At 41.0% G+C, this 24093-nt stretch overlaps 1 protein-coding gene across 6 annotated transcripts in view; it reads left to right on the top strand.

Moving 5' to 3' along the window:
• Positions 1-24093, top strand: part of CDKAL1 (CDKAL1 threonylcarbamoyladenosine tRNA methylthiotransferase) — a 599197-nt gene that overhangs the window by 73705 nt on the left and 501399 nt on the right. For all 6 annotated transcript variants that reach the window (XM_088831304.1, XM_055407287.2, XM_088831305.1 and 3 more), the window contains one exon: positions 23018-23102. In XM_088831304.1, coding sequence (XP_088687430.1) covers positions 23018-23102 — 85 coding nt within the window. The remainder of the gene's footprint in view (positions 1-23017; positions 23103-24093) is intronic.

Raw genomic sequence — 24093 nt, 5'->3', positions numbered from 1 at the left:
CATCCCACCCTCTAGGTTGTCACAGAGCACCGCGTTGAACTCCCTGTGTGTCACACAGCAACTTCTCATTGGCTGTTTTACGTATAGCGAGGTAGATGTTTCCATGCTGCTCTCTCTCTTCATGCCACCCTCTCCTTCCCCAACTCTGTCCAAGTCTGTTCTCTGTCTGTGTCTCTGCAGTTAGGTTCATCAGTACCGTTTTTCTAGATTCCACATATACATGTTAATATATTTGTTTTTGTGTTTCTGACTGACTGCACTCTCTGTAACAGGCTTTAGGTTTATTCACTGCATTGGAACTGTCATTCATTCCTTTTTATGGCTGAGTTATATTCTGTTGTATATATGTATCACGGCTTCTTTGTCCACTCATCTGTCTGTGGACATCTGGATTGCTTCCTTGTCCTAGCTGTTGTAAACAGTACTTGTGTGAACATTGGGGTACATGTGTCTTTTTCAATTAGGATTTTCTCACAGCATATGCCCAGTAGTGGGACTGCTGGGTCATACAGTAGTTTTAGTCCTAGTGTTTTAAGGAATTGCCATACTGTTCTCCTTAGTGGTTCTATCAATTTACATCCCCACCAACAGCACAAGGGAGTTCCCTTTTCTCTACACCCTTTCCAGCCTATATTATTTGTAGAGTTTTTGATGATGGCCGTTCTGAGCAGTATGAGGTGGTATCTCATTATAGTTTTGATTTGCGTTTCTCTAATAATGCTGGGAAAGGTTGGGGGTGGGAGGAGAAGGGGACGACGGAGAATGAGATGGCTGGATGGCATCACCGACTCTGTGGACATGAGTTTGAGTGTACTCCGGGAGTTGGTGATGGACAGGGAGGCCTGGCGTGCTGTGATTCATGGGGTCGCGGAGAGTCGGACACGACTGAGCGACTGAACTGAACTGAACTGAATAATGAGCAATACTGAGCATGTTTTCATGTGTTTGTTGGCCATCTGTATATCTTCTTTGGAGAAATATCTGTGTAAGTCTTCTGCCCACTTTTTGATTTTTTTTTTTCCCTCTTGTTATTGAGCTCCATGAGCTGCTTTTATATTTTGGATATTAATCCTTTGTCAGTTTCATTTGAATCATTTTCTCCCATTCTGAAGGTTGTCTTTTCATCTTGTTTATAGTTTCATTTGCTCTGCAAAAGCTTTTAAGTTTAATTAGGTCCCAATTATTTATTTTTGTTTCCACTATTCTTCAGAGGTGGGTCAAAGAGGATATTGCTGTGATTTATGTCAGAGTGTTTGCCTATGTTTTCCTAAAAGAGTTTTATAGTTTATAGCCTTACATTTAGGCCTTTAATCCATTTTGAGTTTGTGTATGTTGTTAGGAAGCATTCTAGTTTTGTTTTTTTACATGTAGCTGTCCAGTGGTATTCCTATATACTAACAGTGAAAAATCAGACAGAGAAATTAAGGAAATAATCCCATTTACCATTGCAAAAAGAAGAATAAAATACCTGGGAATAAATGTAAGGAGACAAAAGACCTGTTTACAGAAAACACTGATGAAAGAAACCAAAGACATAAACAGATGGAGAGATACTGCATGCTGCTGGGTTGGAAGAAACTATACTACCCAAAGCAATCTGCAGATTTAGTGCAATCCCTATCAAGTTACTAATGACATTTTCCACAGAATTAGAACAAACAATTTCACAATTAGTATGGAAACATAAAAGATCCCAAATAGCCAAAGCAATCTTAAGAATAATGGAGCTGGAGGCATCAACCTTACTGACTTCAGACTGTACTACAAAGCTACAGTAACCAAGACAGTATGGTACTGGCACAGAAACAGAAATATAGATCAATAGGACAAGATAGAAAGTCCCGAGATAAACCCACACACCTATGGGCACCTTACCTTTGACAAAAGAGGCAAGAACATAACACAGAAAAGTTGGCCTTTTCAGTAAGTGGTGCTGGGAAAAGTGGAATCACATTTTGTGTTGAGGTGTCACATCTCCTTAAGACTGTCTTAATCTGGCCCGATTTCTCTTTCCTTGCCCTTTTATTTTTGTCGTTTTTGAGTACAGGCAGTTATTTGAATGATCATTCTGTGGTTTGCGTTTGTCTGATGTTGCTCGTGGGGAGGCTCACGTTAGGCATCTTTGGAAGGACTGTCTTTAGAATCGATCCTCTTAGTTTATACGGTCAGGTGACGCCTGACTTGGGTTTGTCTCATTATCGATGACAGATGACGTTAACTTTGATCAGTTGATTAAGGTGATGTAGGGCTATTTTTTTCCTGTTATAGTTAATAATGTATTTTGTGAGAAGGTTCTTTGAGCTATGTAAATTTCTTCTTAAAACTTCGCCTCTCTCAAACTCCTGTACTCTGCACCTTGCTGCATCCTACAGGGGTGGCCTCCTCAGCCCTCTCGTAGCCTGGTGCCCTGTGAGCACGCCCTCCTAACAGCTCACAAGGCTGTCCTCCTGTGTGCATAGTCACCTCACGCTGTTGATGCTCTGACAGCAGGCTTCTGCCTCACGTGGCACCCTCTTCACCTCCCATGGGCTTGGGTACCACAGACCAGGCTGCCTTCTGTGCACGTGCCCCTCTTACTATGCTCTAGCTCTGACACCCCGCTGGGCTGCCTCCCACCCCCCAACCCAGGATGCCGTCTTGTTCTTCCTGGGCCCTGAGACCCTGGACTGGGCTGTCTGCCTTAGTGGGTGTTACTGCTTTGCTCAGACTCTGCCACTTGGTGTCAGGGCACACTCCTTTAGACTGTCCCTACCTTCTTCATTTCTTGGCCACTGATACCCCATGCCAGTCACTCTCATCCTCCTCCTTGTGTTCTGACACTCCCCACCTCCCAACCCCCGCCCGCTCAGTTGGGCTCTGATACCACTTCATGGCCACCACCCCCTTCCCTAGTGCCCCCTTTGTTCAGTGCCCCTCATCGCCCTGTAGGAAACTGTGTGGAAGGGCGGGGAGGCTGAGGGGCGCTCAGGTTTCCTATTGTTCCTCTCTTATCCAGCCCCCACGTTGTTGCTTTCTCATCTCCTCTCTCTACTTCATAGCTCTTTTTTATGAGGAACAGTTAGAGATAATTTATAACATTCAAAGTGCTAAATTTACTTTCTTTGGAGAAAAGTAGATGACTATAATCTGTGATTCAGTGTGCAAATCTTAGCTGTTTTAAGTATCATGAAATAATCTCCCTACATGGGCATTAAGGCGACATCACCATTTCCCTCAAAAGGAAAAGCGATAGTTCAGATGAGAAGTGCTTCAGTTCACCTGTTAGAGACACACACACATCCATCCTGGCCCTGCCTCCTGGCTTCCAGCTTAGGACGCCAGTCTTCAAGTCATGACATCTTTCTATCCCTGTTTCCTCATCCACAACCTGGGGATCATAAATACTTACCTGAGCTGTTGGAGCTCAGATGAGATAATGTACTTGAAAGTGCTGTGCAGAGGGTAAAATGCCATGCAGATGTGGTTCTTCAGTTCTGATTTATTGCAGAGTCAAATGGGAATCTACAGGAAATTAAGTCAAGCATTTAAATTGCACTTGTGATTTCTAGGCAAATTCCCTCTGATTCATAAGGCAGGGAAGAGGTGAGCATAGATTTTGCTTTTCGCTGACACTTTAAATCTATTGTTCTGTCCCCATTATTCAATCAGGCAAACACTCCTCTTTTGAACTCTTGCCCACCCGTTCTGCCTCTGTGACACATTTCCACCTCCTTGATGATTTTTACCCCTGGTGTACAATAGTCCTCTTCACCAGGGTGCCTGCTGTCTGTCATCCGTGGTGATGTCTGCGTCATCGACCTTATATGAGTTCTGCGTTTGACCTCATGAGTTGTTTGTGGTGCAGTTGTGTTCTCAGAGATCACTGGAGAGTATCTTTAAGTGAATGTGTCTCATGCTGCAGTCACACGCTTTTCCTATGACCTGCTCCTCCCTACAGCTTCCATTTATGTTACTAGTGTCATGCTCTGCATGCGCCTTCTAGGTTAGAAACCTTAAAACCTCTGTCCTTTCCTACTATCTAATTGATCTCGGGTGGTCTGGGCCTCCAGTGGCTTGAAGCAGGGCTTTGGTTTCCTGCTGGAGATTGAGAGCACCAAATTCTAGCCACTAGACCAGTGTTCAGTGACAAGGCCTTGGCCCTTCAGCTTTGCAGAAAAATAACTCCCTGAAAGATGGAAAGTAGTGAAACAAGTAAAGAATTTATCAGGAGGAAAAAGAGTGCAGTAAGTGTGGATAGAAACACAGACAGACTCAGAGTTGCTGAGTTGAGCCATTGTGGTCGTTTGATCTACTTTTATGGGGCACTCCTTCCAGGTTTCCTATGGCCAGTCATTTTGATTTGCCTGGTTCAGAGTCCACATTTGATATCTTAAGATACCTCCCATGTATGTACATGCATCTCTTAGCCAAGATCGATTCCATACCAAAGAAACTTATGGGTAGAACATCAGTTAGCATCACTCCCGTTTTGACCTCCAAGGACCCTTTCTGTGCTTGTGAGGTCAGGGAGATCTCTTGACTTCAAGGATGAGGAATATGTGGTCTCTTATCTCCCATCTGGGCAGGACCCAGCCTCCTCCCTTAGTTGTCCTCCCATTCTCAGACCCACAGGGAACAAATCTCCGGTTGCTTTACTCTGGTGGCACCCATCTGCCTCCTATCACATCATCATTCACTGAGTTGTTTTGTTTTTGCAGAAACCTCTTTCCCACTTGAGCCTTCCTTTTCCTGTAATTAACAGCCTATCTCTGGCCCTTATTACCTAATCTCTGAGCTATCAAAATAGCCTTCTTCAAGGTCTTGCCAGGTCCCAGCCTGGGCCTCTGTTGAATAACTGGATGAAGAGGAACCTCGGGGCCAAAGCCAAGTCTCAGAGGGGCCAGCCCTTGCAGATGAGTCAGTAGGATGGTATAGAACACGTCTCCAGAGACCTTAGTTGAGATCAGGCTTGGGGAAGAGGCTCTGCCTTCTCAGGGTCAGACTCCTATCTGAAAGCCTCTAGAATTTAGGAAGACCTCATCTTTAGAACATGAGTGTCATTATCTAAATGTAGCTGCAGTTAACATTTTGGCATGTTTCCTTCCAATCTATTTTTGATGCATAGTTGTTTTTTTTTTTTTTTACTTTTTCTATAATTGTATGTATAAATTGTATAATGTCTATTAACTGGAAAACATTTCCCATGGTATTTTTGCAAGTGCAACTGAAAAAAATGATTGGTGCATAGTGTTCCACAGAATGAAAAGTTGCTGCTGTCTGTCTTCCTGTTAGAACAAGAAGATCCCTGGAAGAAGTCCTGGATTGTCTGTCAGAGCCTGACCCCAGCTTCTGTTGAAAGCAACATTTCTCTAGATTTAACTTGTGATTGCTGACAGAAACTACTCTCTTTGCCTCCAAAGTTTGGTCTTGATGCAGATTCATTAACTGTCCTGATCTTTGCTGCTCTGCTTATTTGTTCATCCGTGTGCTGCCCCTTCCCCCTCCTTTTTTCCCCCTCTCTCCCCGCCCCACCTTGGCCTCTGCCTCTCACTCTCTCCTTCCTCTACCACTCCCTTCCCCTCCTCCCTTCTTTGCATACATCCACAATAAGAGCACGTTCTCTTCTGAGTCCTGAGCTTGGCTCTGGGGATTTAAAGATGAATAGACAATTGAGGGACTTCTACTAAGGGAGAGAGATGTTTCTGAATCTTTGCCAGGTTATGTCCCAAGCTCATTTGGGTGCACATGGGGAGCAGTGCCTTACTCTTTTGAAGAGGGTAGAGAAGGCTTCCTGGGGTGGTGACTTGTACCTAACTGTGAAAGGTATCACCTGGTGGATATTTGGGTTTTTCCTACTTTCTATCTATTATAGATAATGCTGCTGTGGACATTGATGTACATGTTTTTTTGTGTGGACATATATTTTTATTTCTCTGAGATCTACACCCAAGAAAGGAATTTCTGGATCATATAATAACTCTATACTTAACAATTTGAGGAATTTCCAGACTGTTTTTAAATTAGCTGTATAGTTTTCCATTCTGATCAGCAGTATATCATGGTTCTAATTTCTCTACATCCTCATCAAGGCTTGTACTTATTTTTATTATAGTCATCCTGGTAGATGAGAAGTATCTCCTCGTAATTTTGATTTGCATTTTCCTGATGACTGTTGATGTTGAGTATCTTTTCATGTGATGAGTTATTTGTATATCTTCAGATAAATGTCTTATTCAGAGCTTTTGCCTACTTTAAAATCAGATTATTTGCCTTTTTATCATTGAATTATAGTGATTTTTTATTGTCTCTCGTGTTTTGAAGCGAAACTAATACTACTTTGCTTTTGATTTTTAAGTAGAAAATGACTCAATCAAAATTTTGAACCACCTAAAAAGAAAGAATTTAAATCTGAAAAATAGATTTGGAGATGGGGGTATCAATAGTAATTTCCAAAAATAACATTCATAGGTTCTTTAAGTCAAATGCTATTAAGTGGTCATATTTGTTTTTATCAAGCTTATTCTCCCTATGTAAGTGCACTGCCTTGCCAGTCAGCTGCTCAGTGTCTGACTCTTTGCAGCTCCATGGACTGTAGCCTGTTAGGCTCCCTTGTCCATGGGATTCTCCAGGCAAGAATACTGGAGTGGGTTGCCATGCCGTCCTCCAGGGGATCTTCCTGACCGAGGGATCAAACCTGCGTCCTCCTGCATTGGCTTCTTTACTGCTGTACTGCGTGGGAAGCCCCACTGATGTGTACTGGTGTCAGAGAATTAAAGATTTCTCTCAGGAAGTCCCCAGCTGCTGTGACAAATGGGCAGCATTTTCTAATAGTTCTTCTTGCCCAAATAGTCCTTTAAGGCGGTTGTTTTTCTCTTTATCGCAAGTTGGTCAAACACATTTGTAACTTCAGAAAGCGATACTGTGATTTGGGGATATTATTTATGCATATCTGTCAGTCAGTTGAACAGCAATTATTGAATGCTTGCTGAGGTATACGGTTGACTCACTTTGTTTCTTTTTGGGGGTCATACTCAAAATATCTAACATTGGTGTGGTGTGGGCATTAGCAAATCAAAATGGAGACTGACTCTAAAGTACTTCACTCACAGTTTCATTATTTCAGTCATAGATCCTTTATATTATTCTTTGTATTTTGAAATCTAGTGAAACTGTGCCTAGTCCATAGCTTTTTTTCGTTTGTTTTTTGATGTGGATCTTTCCTCCTTTGGTAGTTTCATGTATTTTTCATGATTGCCAAACTGATAACTGTTAAAATCGGAGGTAACTCTTGTATTAGAGATAATAATATTCAGCAGATACTGTAAACTTCCCTTCAAGGAGATACTTCTGCATTCTAAAATTGGTCATGGAAGTGTACTATTCCAGGCAGTTACAATTGCTAACCAGTTGAGGATTGTATATAATTTGAGTGGAAACCAAGTGTTTTGCGAATTTGCTCGTGAGTGGTTTCTCTAGGTCGTTAAGATTTATTCCTCAGCTGAATAGAACTCTTTTCATTATACCACCTTAAAAATATTGGAATCAGGAAGAAAATTTTCCATTGAATACATGACTGCAAAGATATAATCGGACTAGACGGCTGCTCCAAAAAGCCATCTCTTCATTGTCCCTGAGCCTGGCTCCCTGCGCACCACAGCCGTAGGTCTGTGCACCTCCCCGTCAGATGTGGACTCAGGTGGCTGTCCCGCCAGAGTCCGTGACCTGGGCTTTCTCTCTAGTCTGGGGCACCGGGTATCCAGTGTGCCCCACCATGTCAGACACCGCTGTGGACACCAGCCCTGAAATCACCGCCAAGGACTTAAAGGAGAAGAAGGGAGTTGTGGGGAGATAAAAAATGGGAGCGGTGTACCCACAGTGGGCAGGCTCGTGAGGAAAGTAGCGGGCGGGAGTGAGCTCGAGGAAGGCCTGGAGGAGGCAGTTGGAGGACCCACAGTGGGCAGGCTCGTGAGGAAAGTAGCGGGCGGGAGTGAGCTCGAGGAAGGCCTGGAGGAGGCAGTTGGAGGACCCACAGTGGGCAGGCTCGTGAGGAAAGTAGCGGGCGGGAGTGAGCTCGAGGAAGGCCTGGAGGAGGAAGGAGGTGCTGGTGGGGAAGAGGGTGAGATGAAGACGGGGAAACTGAGGCGTCTGCAGGCAGAGGGCAGCTGAAGCGAAGAGGGATGACGATCCCGACACAGAGGAGGACGACAGATGAGGAGAACTAGACAACAAAACAGGGGAAAAAAGAGGAAGAGATAAAAAAGGCCACCCCGAGCCATGCGTTTTCCACACCCTTTCTTAGAATCTCAGCAACAGATCACCTTGGAGGGGTGAGGCTGTCCAGGCGGCCCACTGCGGGCAGAGCCTCCCGAAGGTGATGCATGCTCTCCACCATGCAACAAACCCACAGCACGAATTTGCAACAAGGGAAGGAAAAAACCCCCAAGCTTTCCAGGCATGTCCTGCTTCTTAAAAGTGACATAGAAGTCAAGCTTATGGTTACCAGGGAGGAAAACCAGGGTGGGAGGGGTAAATCAGGAGCTGGAGATTGATGTATACACACGACTATATGTCCAATAGGGCCTCCTGTATAGCACAAGGAGCTATATTCAGTATCTCGTAATAACCTATAATGGAAAAGAATCTGAAAAAGAATAGGTTTATATTTATTTCAACCCTGAGTATTCATTGGAAGGACTGATGCTGAAGGTGAAGTTCCAATAGTTTGGCCACCTGATGTGAAGGGCCAGCTCATTGGAAAGAACCCTGATGCTGGGAAAGACTGAGGGCAGGAGGAGACGGAGGTGACGGAGGATGAGATGGTTGGATGGCATCACCGACTCAAGAGACATGATTCTGAGTAAACTCCAGGAGACAGTGAAGGATAGGGAAGCCTGGCATGCTGCAGTTCATGGGGTCTCCAAAGAGTCAGAGAAAGTGAACAACAATATATATATTTGTGTAACTGAGTCACTTTGCTGTACATCTGAAACTGAGACAGTGTTGTAAATCAGCTATACTCCAATTTAAAAAAAGTGCTTTTGAAAGGAAGATTTGTATTTTTACTTTGGATTTTTATTTTTAAACATACTGTTAGAGTTTAGCCATTTTTAATGATTATGGGTGACCAGACCAACCTTTGGAGTGTTCTCCTTCCTGTTTCTGACTTGACTTGTTGAGTGACCATATTCATTACAATTTCAAAGGAGAAAAAAAAAAAAACTTGGTTTAAAAACACACACACAAAAAAAAACAACAACAAAAGCATTTTTATTCCCAGGATGCTGGTAACCTTTTCTGTGTATGTACTTAACTGTACTCTAAGTAGTTTTATGAGATGATTATAAAGGTCAAAGATAAAAGGTTTATTTTTTCTACTTTTTTTGTCTATGAAGTTGTTTTTTTGCCTGTTTGTGTGAAACGTTCAAAAATAAACTGGAATTGTATTTTGCTGAGTCATTTTTTTAAAAAAGATACAGTTGTATTTTTTTTTAACTACTCTGTTTTCTGGTTTGCAGATTTTCAATAATGACTTATTTTCTCCTTACCAAAATATAGTTGCAAATAGCCGCCAATAGTATGTATCTTGTTCACCCAGTTTTCACTGTCCACATCCATAGATTATCCATGATAATCTAGTGAAGACAAAAAAAATTCTTGTTTCCCTTTGGTTCCTTGCTAGTTTTCATAGTTATCTTAATGGCAGCCATAGGGAGGGACAAGCCTGTGCCGTGGTCCAGGTGACGTAAACAAGAGTTTTGGCTGTGGAGATAAAGAGCAGAACATTCACATTGTTTTGGAGGTAAAATCCTTTGGAAGTTGTTGGATTTGCTGTGGGAGAAGATGAAGTAAAAGAAGCATCAGTGATGATTCCCAGGTTTCTGGTTTCAGCATCTGAGTAAATAAGCCATGAAATTGAAAGACTCTTGCTCCTTGGAAGAAAAGCTATGGCCAACCTAGACAGCATATTAAAAGCGGAAACTTCACTTTGCTGACAAAGGTCTGTGTAGTCAAAGTTATGGTTTTTCTGTTAGTTGTGTATGAGTGTGAGAGTTGGATTATAAAGAAGGCTGAGCACTGAAGAATTAATGCTTTCAAACTGTGATGCTGGAGAGGACTCTTGAGAGTCCCTTGGACTCCACGGAGACAAGCTAGTCAATCTTAAAGGAAATCAACCCTGAATATTCATTGGAAGGACTGATGCTGAAGCTCTGATACTTTGGCTGTTTAACGCAAAGAGCTAACTCTTTGGAGAAGACCCTGATCCTGACAAAGACTGAAGGCAGGAGGAGAAGGGGTTGACAGAGGATGAGATGGTTGGATGGTATCACCGACTCAATGGATATGAGTTTGAGCAAACTTGGAGAGACAGAGAAGGGCAGGGAAGCCTGGCCTGCTGCAGTCCATGGGATTGCAGAGAGTTGGACATGACTTAGCAGCTGAACAACATGTATCATTTATAGAGATGGGGAATTCTGGAAGAGGGTAGAGTTGGTCGTTTGCCTGTTTGCTCTCAGATTCAGTTTCCTGACTTCTGTCCTCTGTATTGCGGGGAACTGCATTTCACAGCCTCCCTGCCTTTCGGCGTTTGTGGTTAGATTTGGCACGTAGTGGGCACTGATGGAAGCCTAGCAGATGGGAGTAGGGATGAGGTAGGGTTGTTCCTCCCTCTCTTTTCGCTCTGGGTCAGGTCCCAGGACGTGGCGGTTTCATTCCTGTGACTTCAGTCCCCATCAGAGGGCTCTTCCTTCGCTTGCAGTCCTAGTTTCTGATGGGCAGCTCCTGTTGCTGCTCTTGCTGCTGCCATTGGTGAGATGCAGCTTCTGGGCTCTTCCAGTGGGTCCCTCTCGCCCTTGGGCTGGTAACAGTTTCCTGATGTTACTCAGCTCCCGGATGCTTCACCTTCCCCGTTTGGTGACTTGGCTTCTCCATTGCCTATGTAACCACACTTCTGCATTAATTATTCTTTATCTTAATGCCTAGAGTGGTTTCCGTTTTCCTAACTAGAACCTTAAGCATACAAGGGTGAAAATTTGAGAGTTCAATTTTGGAAATGGTCGGTGTTGAAGTTAATATTTTTTCGGTATATTCCAGTGGAGATGTTGCTAGATAAGTTGGATGATGAGTTCAGATGGATGTTTCAACTGGGAATGTAAATGTGGGTACCACCTCCCAGTGCACTGGAGAGAAATACGGCTGGAAGCATCCAGTGAGCACGTGACAAGGGGACCAAAATCTAGGCTCTAAGTCTACCTCGTGGAGGACGGATGGGGATGGATCAAGTAAAGTAGCTGAGGAGGTGCGAGGAAAACAGGAGAGGGATGCTCTTGAGAATGGAGAGGAGTGTTTGACTGCATGGTGGGCTGTCTTGTTGTGTTTGGTTATCCGTTTCCTTGGTGAAAGAAGTTTGCAGGAAATTGAGAGTGGTTGAAGCTCTTCATCAAAATGGAGTGGTAGAAGAGTGACTGGGAAGTAACAGAGTATAGCTGGTTCAGAGAGACAGTTCTTTCCAGGTATTTGTGGAAGGGAGTATAAGAAATGGGAAGATAGTGGGATGATTAAGGCAAACTACATTTTGTAAAATTGCTTTTTTTTTTTCTTTGAAAATACTGAAGTTTTGAATAGGTTCAAAAATTTTAAAAAGTTATACAAGGAAAATATCTTCCTCTTGTCTCCCATCAATCCCATTCCACTTCCTCCTCCAGTCCCAGCCATTGCTATTCATTTTTTGTACACATGCCCCCACATTTCCGATGCAAATACAAGCAAGTGTGAATATATATATTCACTTGATTTCCAGTGGTGGCATAGTATCTTTATTATTTAGTTTCTTATTTTCTTTGAACCATATGTTCTGGACATTTTTTTACTTTAGGACTTTGAGGTTATTCTTTTTTTCTCCTTTTTTAAAGCAGCTTTATAGGAGTTTCAATTCTGAATATACTAATATGTCTTTAGCCGGTCATCTTTTGCTGTTACAAATAATGCTGCAATGAATGACTTTGCATCCGTGCAAATATATTTGTCATAGGCTAAATTCATGGAACTTCTCAGTCCCAGGATATGCATTTGCTATTTCCAGAGATAATGTCAAGTTGCCTCCATGGATGATGGTCTAGTTTGTAACCTCTACTATGCATGAGAGTTCCTGTCTCCTCATAGTTACACCAGCTCAGTGATTTATCAAGCTTTGGGGCTTTTGGCAATATAGGAAGTGAAGAAAAATGGTACAGGTATAGTTTTGTTTTGTGTTTGGTGCAGTTTTACTTTTCATTGATTAAGAATGGATTGAACATCTTTGTTCAAGAGCCTTATGTGTTTCTTCTTTCATAAACTCTGTTCATATTTTATGCCCCCCCCCCTTTTTTTTATCCAATTAGATTTTGGTTGTCTCAGCATTTGAATTTTACTTACTAGGCCTGAGGGCCTAAAAGCTCAGTGGCAGGAGCATAGCATATACGGTGGGCTTGGGACAGAGGGATGGGGCCCGATCATGCAGTGCCCTGTAGAGTCCATTTGGTGTGTATATTGCTTCTTAGGTTAGAAGCCTGTTACATTTGAAATAGGGATCCTTTGGACACAGTTACTTCTGAAGTAATTATGTGTCAGTATCAGCAGAACAGTCTAACCTGCAAAGAGGGTGGAGGAATATTAGCAGTGTTCTGTAGAAGGTCTGTCTAGCATTCTGATTCGTACAGGTCTATTTACCTGTATACTTAATTTTCATTGGTTATTGGTAGAGTTTTGTCGACTCTTATTTCTCATTTAGAAGAGAAAAAAAAAATGTTGTTCTCCCTTCATACTGTAAACAGGATTCAAGCTGACCCTTGGCTTCCTCATCTTATTTCTGCAAAATGCTCAGCAGGAGTATTTTAAAAGAACAAACTCATTATGCGTGTAATCTCCAAGCATAAGTACTTCCCCGGGAGATGCTGTATTCTGCTTCACTCAGAAACATGGCAAATAGTCACCAGCGCTGTCCAGTGAGGGAGGGTCAGTTCTGGCTCCAAGTGTTTCAGCCTGGGAGCTGGAGATCCTTTCCGTCAGTCTGTCCCTCTCTCTCCCCTCTGTTTCTTCTCATCATCTTTCCTACTCCTTTTTCTCTCTCGTCTTCTCCCCAGCCCCCCAGCCCTCCAAGCCTAGCTGGTTAAAGGGAATGTACTTTGTCAGGATCACTTTGCTTTTATAAAATAAATCTTGAAAGCATGGTTATTCTATGCTTTCGTGCATTTATACATTCCCTATAAAGAACAATAAAATGTGGAAGGAAAATATGAATGCATTGACTAGAATTTTTATTTTTTGCCTTTCATTGATTTGAAGATATTATTTTTCAATATGTTCCTTAAAAGTGCTTTAAAATTTTCTTATTAAAGCATGCTCCATTCTCTGAGTTTTTCTTAGGCATCCAGTGGTTTGTCTTACATAAAGAAATTCCCCAGCTAGATTAAACTTAATAGATATTGAAACTGTTGGGACATGATTTGTCTTCCAGAGTTCTGTGGTAAAGAAATTGCCCCCAGATGCTGCTGGGTCTAAAACAGTCAAGACCATTTGTTCCCCTTCGTTTTGTTCCTAATGGATTTTTATTTGTATCTGTTTGCTAACTTCCTTACTTACATCTATGAATTTAAGTCTTTTAAGGCTCCTCGTACTGTTTGAGGCTGTTCCCGTGAGCACTTGACTGTGGAGCGATTCTCTAAGGTGAATGTCTCATTGTGAGTAGTGCTGATGTGAACCATGCCCGTCTCTTCTGGAATGTCACCTTTATGCAGAAGGCTGTGGGGGGTTGGGAAGATGGGCTGCTTTGAGAGTCAGCCGGTGCTTTCCAGTGATGCTCCTCTACTCAGTAGTAAGCTTTTCTTTACTTGCCAGTTTCCCACTGATTATGGAAGGCCAAGAGCTGACGTGTTCATGGTCTTGGAAATTTTGGAAATAGCCTAACAGGTCCTTTTGAAGCCTGGTTATTTGCCTTCTTAGAAATAGTATCATGAGGCAATCTTACGGTCATGGAATGCTGCTTTATTTTGTTTTTAGGTATTGGCTGTGTTATTTTTGATCGGGAGTCAAAGAGCCACTGATGAGGCATTCTGATTTCCTTAAGTTTACAGTTTTGGAGTCAGTTTGTCTGGATTTCTAACCCTGCCCCCACTGTCTTACTCTGATTTTAGGCAAGTTACTTTTCCTTTTTATCCTTTAGAGTCCTCCTCTGTAAAACTGGAGTAAAAGTTGAGCCCACCTCAATTTGGAGGATTAGATGGATAAAAAGAAAAGGAATATGACATGCTTGGCTCATTGCTGGGTGCATAATATGTACTCAATAATGTTAGCTATTATCATTATTGCTAATCATATTTTTATTACTTTGGATTTGGAAACGATTTATCTTGTGTACATAAAGAAATAGTTTGGAAAGTAAATGCATTTATTAAAATAAATAATAGTTTGTTTCTCTATCCTCATACTCAAAGTGGGTGGTGTGTCAGTGGCCATTTTCTGGGTTCAGTGAGTACAAAAGCTTTTAGCAGTGGGGAGAAAAGTCCCAGAAAATGTTTATCAGGTCACTGTTTTCATGATGGATCACAGCAGGAGCACAGTTTATGTTCTTACCTTAAAAATGAAAGAATGCTATTGATTCTGAGCGCTATAAAAAAAGCAAATTAAAAATGATTTTTTAAAAGACTTGATTAGTATTTTTAGTTTAAATGCTTTTAGTAATTCAAACAATGCAGGTGGGTATAAATTAAATATTAATGTGTCCCTTCTCAGGGTTAAACTTCATAAAATTATAAAAGTAATATCCATGCAAGTTTAAAGAAAGAAGAGAGGGAGAGACTATAAAAGGTGCACATTAGACCATATTGGAGGCCAGCTGAGCCTTCATCTTATTTCCAAGGGTAGACATCTCAAATACTTTCATATTTGTGCTTCAAGAAATTTTGTTTTTTACTTAGAATTTCCTCTTTTCTCCTTTTCCTTTTTTAAAACAAAAGGGGAAGTACAAGACCTACTCTTTACCTTGCTTTCACAGATGATATAACAAAGATTATTATAAATAAGCACTTATAGATATATCTTGCTCTTTTAACAGCTAAATGGCTTTGTAGCTGCAGTCCCATTATTTATTTAATGTCTCCTTATAACAAATGTGTAAGCTTTCCAAGTTCTTTGTTTTGTCAATCTTCCATGTGAACTTTAAAGTTTGTGTGTGTGTACGTATATGTGTGTGTGTGTATATATATAAATATGTGTGTGCTGCAAGTATCCTACAAGCATGTGTAGGAGAGATTCTAGAGCAAGTTTAACTATCATAGCTATTCCCGCCTTGTATTCCGAAAAGCTTCATCAATAGAGGCTCCATCAATAGAGTAGAGCTGGACACTTTCTCATTCCTTCGCTATCACTAGGTAGTCCCATCCTTTTTAATATTTTTCAATTTGGTATGAGAACAAAGGATCTTATTTTGTTTTGCATGAAAAAAATTCAGTGAGAACAGTGTACATTGGGATACAGTTTTAATGGAGCCAAAATCTAAATGTAAAACCCTGAGTGTATTAAAATATGAGTGAATTCCTTAGTAATCTGGGAGTAGAGGAAGCTTTCTAATTGTGACTCATAATCTGGAAACAAGAAGAGAAATATTTGATAGATTAGCCAATGCAAGCTGTTATATGTAGGATAGATAAACAACAATGTCCTACTGTGTGTAGCTCAGGGAACTATATTTAATATCCTGTGATAAACCATAATAAAAATATGAAAAACAATATATATATGTATAACTGAGTCATTTTGCTTTATAGTAGAAATTAACACTGAAAATCAACTATACTTCAATAAAATTAAAAGAAGAGTTTGACAAATTTGATATCTTGAAAATTAAACAGCATGAGGAAACTATAAAAAGTAAAGTAACAAGCCAGGAGAAAGCATTGTAACTTCTATCACAGACAAAAGATTAACATCCTGTTTGTGTGTGTATTTGTATGTATGAGTAAATTAAGATGTGAGATTAAAATGACTATTTAGCCCAGTAGAAAAATGGGCAAAAGATCTGAACAGACAGAAAATGGGGGTAGGGGTGGGGAATGACTCTGCAAATGATCCTTAAACACATGAAAAGATGCTCAACTCATTCTTCATAAGAGGAGTGCACATATTCAAATCATACTGGCTTCCTATTTCTCATTGCATTGGTAAAAGTACAGAGGTTTGATAGCACACTCCATGGGCAATGCTGTGGATAAATAGGTAATCTCATGCATTGCTCATGGGAGTGTGAAGCTGAGTACCCCTTACATGCGGGAATTTATCCTTTGACTGAACAGCCCCACTTTCCTGGACTTCATGATACATGCACAGTGCTATTCATTGCAACACCATTTGTAATAATGAAGGTCTGTGAATAATCAAATCTTGGGCTCTAGATTCCATCTGGCCAGCCTCAAGCAGGTAGCTTTTCACACCAGTCCTGATACCACAGCTCTGGCATTGGCAGTATTTGGCTTCTGTACAGATGATTTTCAGCTACAGATCAGGGGTTAACAAGTGTTAGAGAACAAGTTGAGGGTAGGTAGAATTCAGTCCTTTGGCTTCTCAAAGTACGTGCCTCCCATCTTGGTGCCTTCTCCCTGCCTTTCCCTTCCTTGGTGCGTTCTTGCTCTAATCTGCTTCTCTTGGGACTGGAGAATCTGCCATGGATTAAGGCAAAACCGTGAGGCGTTAACCTTCTCTTGCTGCTGCTGCTGCTAAGTCACTTCAGTCGTGTCCGACTCTGTGTGACCTTCTCTTAGCAGGTACTTAATCCAGTAACCAAATTGCCTACTAGCAGTAGGATGTTTGAACATTTGTTTTGTTTTGGGTGGTGAGGTTCTAGACACTGCAGGTGTTCTGTTATTTCCTGATTGTTCTAGATGGTGCTGCTCTAATGTAGATGTACCAAATACTAGCTTATTTCTTCCATTTCAAATGTATGGCACTCTCACCCTTCCTCCTATAGTAATGTTTGAAGTTGGGATGAGAACTGAATATAGTATTCAGTGAAGAGCTATTACAAAGTTGACTGTGTTTCTTATTGTTGATGGCATCTTAAAACCGAGAAAATGGGTTCGTAAGGGGACAGAACATGTGGAATCAACATTTCTTAATGGCAAATAGCCATATATAATTTTTCTCCTCACTCCCCTTTTGTAATGAATTTTTCTGTGTTATTTAAAAACCTTAGAAAAAGGCCTTTGCTGAGTGTGTGTGGGTTGGCACAAAGCAAGCAAATACTCAAAATTGAGAAAGGAAAATGATAAAGGGTGGAGGATCATCTTAATTTTTTCAGTAACTATACAGATATCTTTCTTTGAACTCTTAGCATTTAGTACAGTGGATTACTCCTTTTAAAAATACTCTCTTCTTGGATTTCTGTGACACCATGGGCCCTAGTTTTTATCCTTTTACCTTATTGGCTATTTCTTTTCGATGGCCTTTTCTCATCTCCTCTTCTCCATCAGACGTTGAAGCACCAGTGTTCTGTCTTCTATTTTTCTCTCTCCTTCCCCTCCCCCCGTATTCTCTCGTTAGGTGAGTGCATCCATTCCTATGAATTCAGTTATTTTTTGGGGTTTTTGAGTCTCCCATTTGTGTCTCCAGCCTGGAAGACACCTGAGATCACATGACTGATCAGTATTTCTAGATAAATGTTTAATCGGGATCTCGAATATAACATGGCCACAACAAAGCTTTGGATTCTCTGTTCCCCAAATGATGTCTTTCTAAACCTTCCTTATCTCAGTAAATGGTACCACAGGCAACTGATACTCAGGCCAGAATCTTTGCCATGTGCTTAGGGATCCTATTTGATGCCTTCTTGCACAGCATATACCTGCTTTATCAGTTTTTTTTTTTTTGATTCTGCTTCCGAAACATGCCTCTCTTTACTTCTCTGATTCAGGTCATTGCTCTGACCCCAGTCCAGTTTTCCACTACCTTTCACTTACTCTTTGACCATTGCATTGCATCAGCTTCCAACTGGTTTTCTTGCCTTTACTTTTTTCTCTCACTTGTTTTTACTTTTACCCTATCTACAGACTTTTCTTCACAGTGATTGCAGAATGGGATTACTGAGGTAGAAATTTGTTTATATGTTTGAAATCCAATGGTGACTTCCCCTTACTCTTAGAATAAATGTAAAGCTCTTACATATTAAAAAGCAGAGGCATTACTTTGCTGATAAAGGTCCATCTAGTCAAAGCTATGTTTTTTCCAGTAGTTACGTATGGATATGAGAGTTGGACTATAAAGAAAGCTGAATGCTGAAGAATTTATGCTCTTGAACTGTGGTGTTGGAGAAGATTCTCGAGAGTCCCTTGGATTGCAAGGAGATCCAACCAGTCCATCCTAAAAGAAATCAGTCCTGAATATTCATTGGCAGGACTGATGCTGAAGCTGAAACTCCAGTACTTTGGCCACCTGATGTGAAGAACTGACTCATCTGAAAAGAACCTGATGCTGGGAAAGATTGAAGGCAGGAGGATAAGGGGATGACAGAGGATGAGATGGTTGGATGGCATCACTGACTCGATAGACATGAATTTGAGCAAGCTCTGGGAGTTGGTGATGGACAGGGAAGCCTGGTGTGTTGCAGTCTTTGTGGTCACAAAGAGTAGTCGGACACGACACAACGACTGAACTGAATTGAAAGCTGTTAACTTGTCAACATCATCTGATTCCTGCCTGCTTCTCAGACCTTTCTCTCCCTATGTCCAGTCACGCTGATCATCTCTGTTACTGGAACATGACAAGCTTGGGCCTTTTTCATGGCCTTTGCATTTGTGGTATTTTCCTCTTGGAGTGCTCTCTCTTTTGATCTTTCCTTGGCAGATTCCTTCCCATTGTGTCAGTCTCAACTCAGATTTAAACTTCTAAGGGAGACTTACTTTGACCAGCAACCCCACAGTTATTCTCTGTTCATTACCCTCTTTAATCATCTTAATATCATTGACCGGTGCCTGAAATTACCTTACTCGTTTCTGTTCTTTCGTTTTGATCAGATTTCCTCTTTAAGACTGTAAACTCCTTGAGGTTGGAATCTCTTTTCACAGCCACATCCCCAGCACTTAGGACAGAGCCTGACACATAGTACAACCTCACTGCATTTTGATTGTTGGTTGATTTATACTTCTGAGTCGAACAATCTTTTTGACTTCTAAGTAGAATGATCTTTTTGACAATATTAAATATATTAGCTCAAAACTAAGTTCAAAAATAACTGGATAAGAAACTCATGTGTTCATTGGAGAAAGGACATTGTCTTTTTGGAGGTGGTTGCCAAAAAGTCTGTCCTCTCTGGTGGCTCAGATGGTAAAGAATCTGCCTGCAGTGCAGGAGATCCAGGTTTAATCCCTGGGTTGGGAAGAACCCCTGGAGAAGGGCATGGCAACCCACTCTGGTATTCTTGCCTGGAGAATTCCATGAACAGAGGAGCCTGGTGGGCTGCAGTCCATGAGTCAGAAGGAGTCGGACACAACTGAGCAACTAACACACACACATACACACACCAAAAAAGTTAGATAACATTGTGGGCATATTGGTATATTCACAGGATTCCTGTTGATCACAAGTACTGGATCACCAAGCATAGTATTCACTTTATTTTGAAAGGCAGTACATTTCAACATTGGCAAAATTCCAGACAAAGTAGAATAACGTGCCTTATTTATTAATGGAGTTCTCCTTGAGAAGGCTTTTGCTGAAGTATGGGGAAAGTGGTCTGACGACTTGAAGGTGACCGAAGGAAAGAGTGGGCCAGGATATAGAGTTGTCACCTGCCACATATGGTTCTGTCCTTTGACTTCTGTTTATTTGAAGTAAGTCCATCCATACATACATTCTTCATCATTAGCTAACAGACACCCATGACTTTTTCTTATGTGCATAATACATAGCTCATAGTATTGCTTTGTCTTTCAAGATTCAGCATTCATTTAGTAGATACTCACTGAGTACCTATGTACGAGGCATTGTAATAAGTGCAGGGGATCTGGCTGTGAATAAGGTAAAATCTCGGTCCTAAATATTTGTTAAATAAATTGATGAGCTTCTTGAAGCTTATTTCAGAGGACTGGTGTGGCCTTCAGAGCTTTAGGAAATTGGTAGAAGGCATCTAACAAGCCATATGCATGTGCTCCCACACATTATCCCTCTAGCGTCTTTTTTCTTGTTCCTGCTTGTGTATTGTTTTGTTTTCCATGGTTATTTGAATGTCTGTTCTGTACCCATCACTGTGTTAGGCCCTGGACATTCAGATAACAGCAAAAAAAAATGTTGTCTTCAATCTCTCTTTAATAGTAATATAGACAGACTGGGAAAATATATTATTTTCAAATTTTCTTTCTTTATTTTTTTTAAAAATTTTTTATTGGAGGCTAATTATTTTACAATATTATATTGGTTGGTTTTGCCATACATTGACATGAATCCGCCCCGGGTGTACATGAGTTCCCCCTCCTGAACCTCCCTCCCACCTCCCTCCTCCCTTTATCCTCCCTCTGGGTCATCCCCGCACACCAGCCCCGAGCATCCTGTAACATGCATCGACCCTGAACTGGTGATTCGTTTCACATATGATAATATACATGTTTCAGTGCCATTCTCCCAAATCATCCCACCCTCACCCTCTCCCACAGAGTCCCAAAGACTGTTCTATACATCTGTGTCTCTTTTGCTGTCTCGTATACAGGGTTATCATTTGCATCTTTCTAAATTCCATATATATGCGTTAGTATACTGTATTGGTGTTTTTCTTTCTGGCTTACTTCGCTCTGTATAATAGGCTCTAGTTTCATCCACCTCATTAGAACTGGTTCAAATGCATTCTTTTTAATGGCTGAGTAATACTCCATTGTGTATATGTACCAAAGCTTTCTTATCCATTCGTCTGCAGATGGTCATCTTCTGCATTTGAATTAAAATCAAAAGCTTCTGCACAGCAAAGGAAACTATAAGTAAGGTGAAAAAACAGCCTTCAGAATGGGAGAAAATAATAGCAAATGAAGCAACTGATAAAGAATTAATCTCCAAGATATACAAGCAGCTCCTGCAGCTCAATTCCAGAAAAATAAATGACCCAATCAAAAAATGGGCCAAAGAACTAAACAGACATTTCTCCAAAGAAGACATAAACATGGCTAACAAACACATGAAAAAATGCTCAATATCCCTCATAATCAGAGAAATGCAAATCAAAACCACAATGAGATACCATTTCACACCAGTCAGAATGGCTGCTATCCAAAAGTCTACATGCAATAAATGCTGGAGAGGGTGTGGAGAGAAGGGAACCCTCTTACACTGTTGGTGGGAATACAAACTAGTACAGCCACTATGGAGAACAGTGTGGAGATTCCTCAAAAAACTGGAACTAGAACTGCCATACGACCCAGCAATCGCACTCCTGGGCATACACACTGAGGAAACCAGAATTGAAAATGTATTATTTTAATGCAGAATTGTAAAGTACAAGGATAGTCTCAACACAGTCTACTATGGGAGTGCAGAGAGGAGGCGTTGAACCAACATCAAGGGGAAACTGAAGGGCGAATAGGAGTTATCCAAGTGGGTAGGCAGATGAAAGGGGCATGAGCTGTGTCTGTGAAGCAAATCAAGTGTGCTCCTCAGATGGACTAGTGCAAACTTGAGGAATTTGCTTTGGTGTGGCTGGAAGGATAAAGAATATAGGGAGAAATGAATATTGAAGTTAAGGAGGTGGAGATTTTTGTATACCAAATGGAATTCACTGGAAGATTGAAAAGGTAATCTGATCAGATTGCTACAAGAAGATTGTCTTTTAGGTAGCATCTCTAGGGATAATTTTGGAAGAACTAGAAAAGGTAGGTGAATACTCGTCATCCCTGAGTTTGAGCAGGCAGCATAATCAGATCGATATTTTACGGACAGCCCCTCTGGGTTCTGAGTGGGAAGATAGGCTCTGGGGTGCGGGTGAGGTGTGTGCAAGGACGGAGTGAGACAAGTTAGAGGGAATCTTAGTATTCAGCTGATGTATGGTAATGAGCTTTTCTTTTCAGATAGTCGTGTATCTTGGCTCTTTGTAAAAAGAAATTTACCATTTTTATAACAGATGCTGGGGAAGAAGGTATTGCTAAGTTTTACTGGAAGCTTGGACAGGCTCACCCTCCCTTTCATGTTATGTTCTCACTGGAAGTTCCGTTCCCAGGTAGAAAATGTACACACAGACATCAGGTGTCCTTGGTTCTTCATTTCTTTTGACCTTTGCTTCTGTTCTTAATGAAATACCAGTGAAGGTGCTGCAGTTTTCAATTTTGGTTTTCCTTTCATCGTGGTAATCCTGTTTTACTGTTCGAGTCCTTTTAGGCAGTAAGGTTGTTGGAATAGCATCAAGCGGTTCAGGCATTTATAAATTCATTTCAGTAAACACGAGTTTAGGTGATTTGTTGCATTGCTAGTGAGTTTATTATTGTATATAACAGTATCTAATAGAATTAGCGAGAGGAATAAAAGGCTCACTTTGATGAAAATCATTAACTTTTTCAAAGAGGACAAACCATATTTTTAGTAACATCTCAAACTGAAGAATATTCAGTGTATAATATATGTGCTTGAATAATGTTAACACAGTCCCCAGAGGGGGCAATTAATTTCATATTCAGAGGTAAGATTAGGCCAGTTTCACTTTATCTTTTGGACTTTATTAAATACTTGCAGGTATTGACAATGTAGGAGGAAAATCCTTATCCTCTTTATATTTTAAATTAGAAGATAAGAGCACAGGTTATATATTTTTAATATTTATTTCTCACCAGTGTTTCCATACTGAAGCAGCTACATATTGTACTATAATGGCCCATTGACTTGACTCATCCACTAGCTCTTCTCCCCAACCCCATGCCCATCCCACCCGCGCCTTCCCCCCCACCCCCCCGCAGTCCCAGTGCCATCTGAGTAAGCACTTGGATGTTTTTGGCTGATTAAATGTGATACTTACTTTCCTGTTTCATATTTCTGTTTTTAATAGAAAATGCATCAGATGCAGACTTATGGCTCCTGAATAGTTGTACTGTAAAAAATCCAGCTGAAGACCACTTTAGAAACTCAATTAAGTAAGTGAAAGCTGATTTTTTTTTTTCTTTCTTCATCTTTTCTAAGTGTTATAAGAATTTCGGGAAAATAGCTTTTAAAAGGTTCCTAACATTACAAATACTCAGGATGTTATCAATAAAAGTATGAGTTGGACTTTTATAATTATACTGTTTTGACTTTATCTGACAAAGAGCAAAACTTGAATGCAGACTTTTCGAATAAATGTTTGAGTAGTTATAAAGGTGGGTAATAGGTGTTTTGAGTATCTGTTAAGTATTAATGACATAGTTTTCTCAGGGAATCCAGTGCCTGCTTTTTGAAACTACCCAAAGCGGTCCTTTCCTCTTCTTTCTTCCCTGCCTGTTAGTGCTGTTCTAGGTGCTAATATTGGAGAAGGAAATGGCAACCCACTCCAGTGTTCTTGCCTGGAGAATCCCAGGGACGGGGGAGCCTGGTGGGCTGCCGTCTATGGGGTCACACAGAGTCGGACACGACTGAAGTGACTTAGCAGCAGCAGCAGCAGGTGCTAATAACGCCTGGCCATCAAGGAAATTGCAGTTTACCGGGGGAGTGGGCATGTAATCCATGGTTACTGAATTGTTCTTCAACTTACAGTGAAAGAAGTATTCTTTTTTCACACCTCTTTATCTTATTCCCCCCACCTTCTTAGAACCTTCATTCTATAAATTTATATTCTCACTCACCTCTATTTTCAACCTCTCCAACCCCATTGGTGCCTTTTCATTGACCTATAAACACACTCAGGTCTACTCAGCCCCATGCATCCCTTTTAGCTATTATCCTGTTTTTCTTCTTGCCTTTCCTGAGAAACTTGTTAAGATTCTTCATTTCCTGACTTCACTCTCAAATTCAGTCCCCACCACATTGGTTTTATTGTGAAATATGTCATGCATAAATGACTTTATGAAACATGTACAGTTTAAATAAGGGTAACAAATGTAACACTTAGGCATCCACCATCCAGAAGAAGAAATAAGGCGTTACCAAGAC

The sequence above is a fragment of the Moschus berezovskii genome, chromosome 23 (assembly GCF_049115385.1).
Source record: "Moschus berezovskii isolate FMDL1 chromosome 23, NW_MosBer_1.0, whole genome shotgun sequence".
Lineage (NCBI taxonomy): Eukaryota > Metazoa > Chordata > Mammalia > Artiodactyla > Moschidae > Moschus > Moschus berezovskii.
This window is presented reverse-complemented; position numbering and strand designations above follow the sequence as displayed.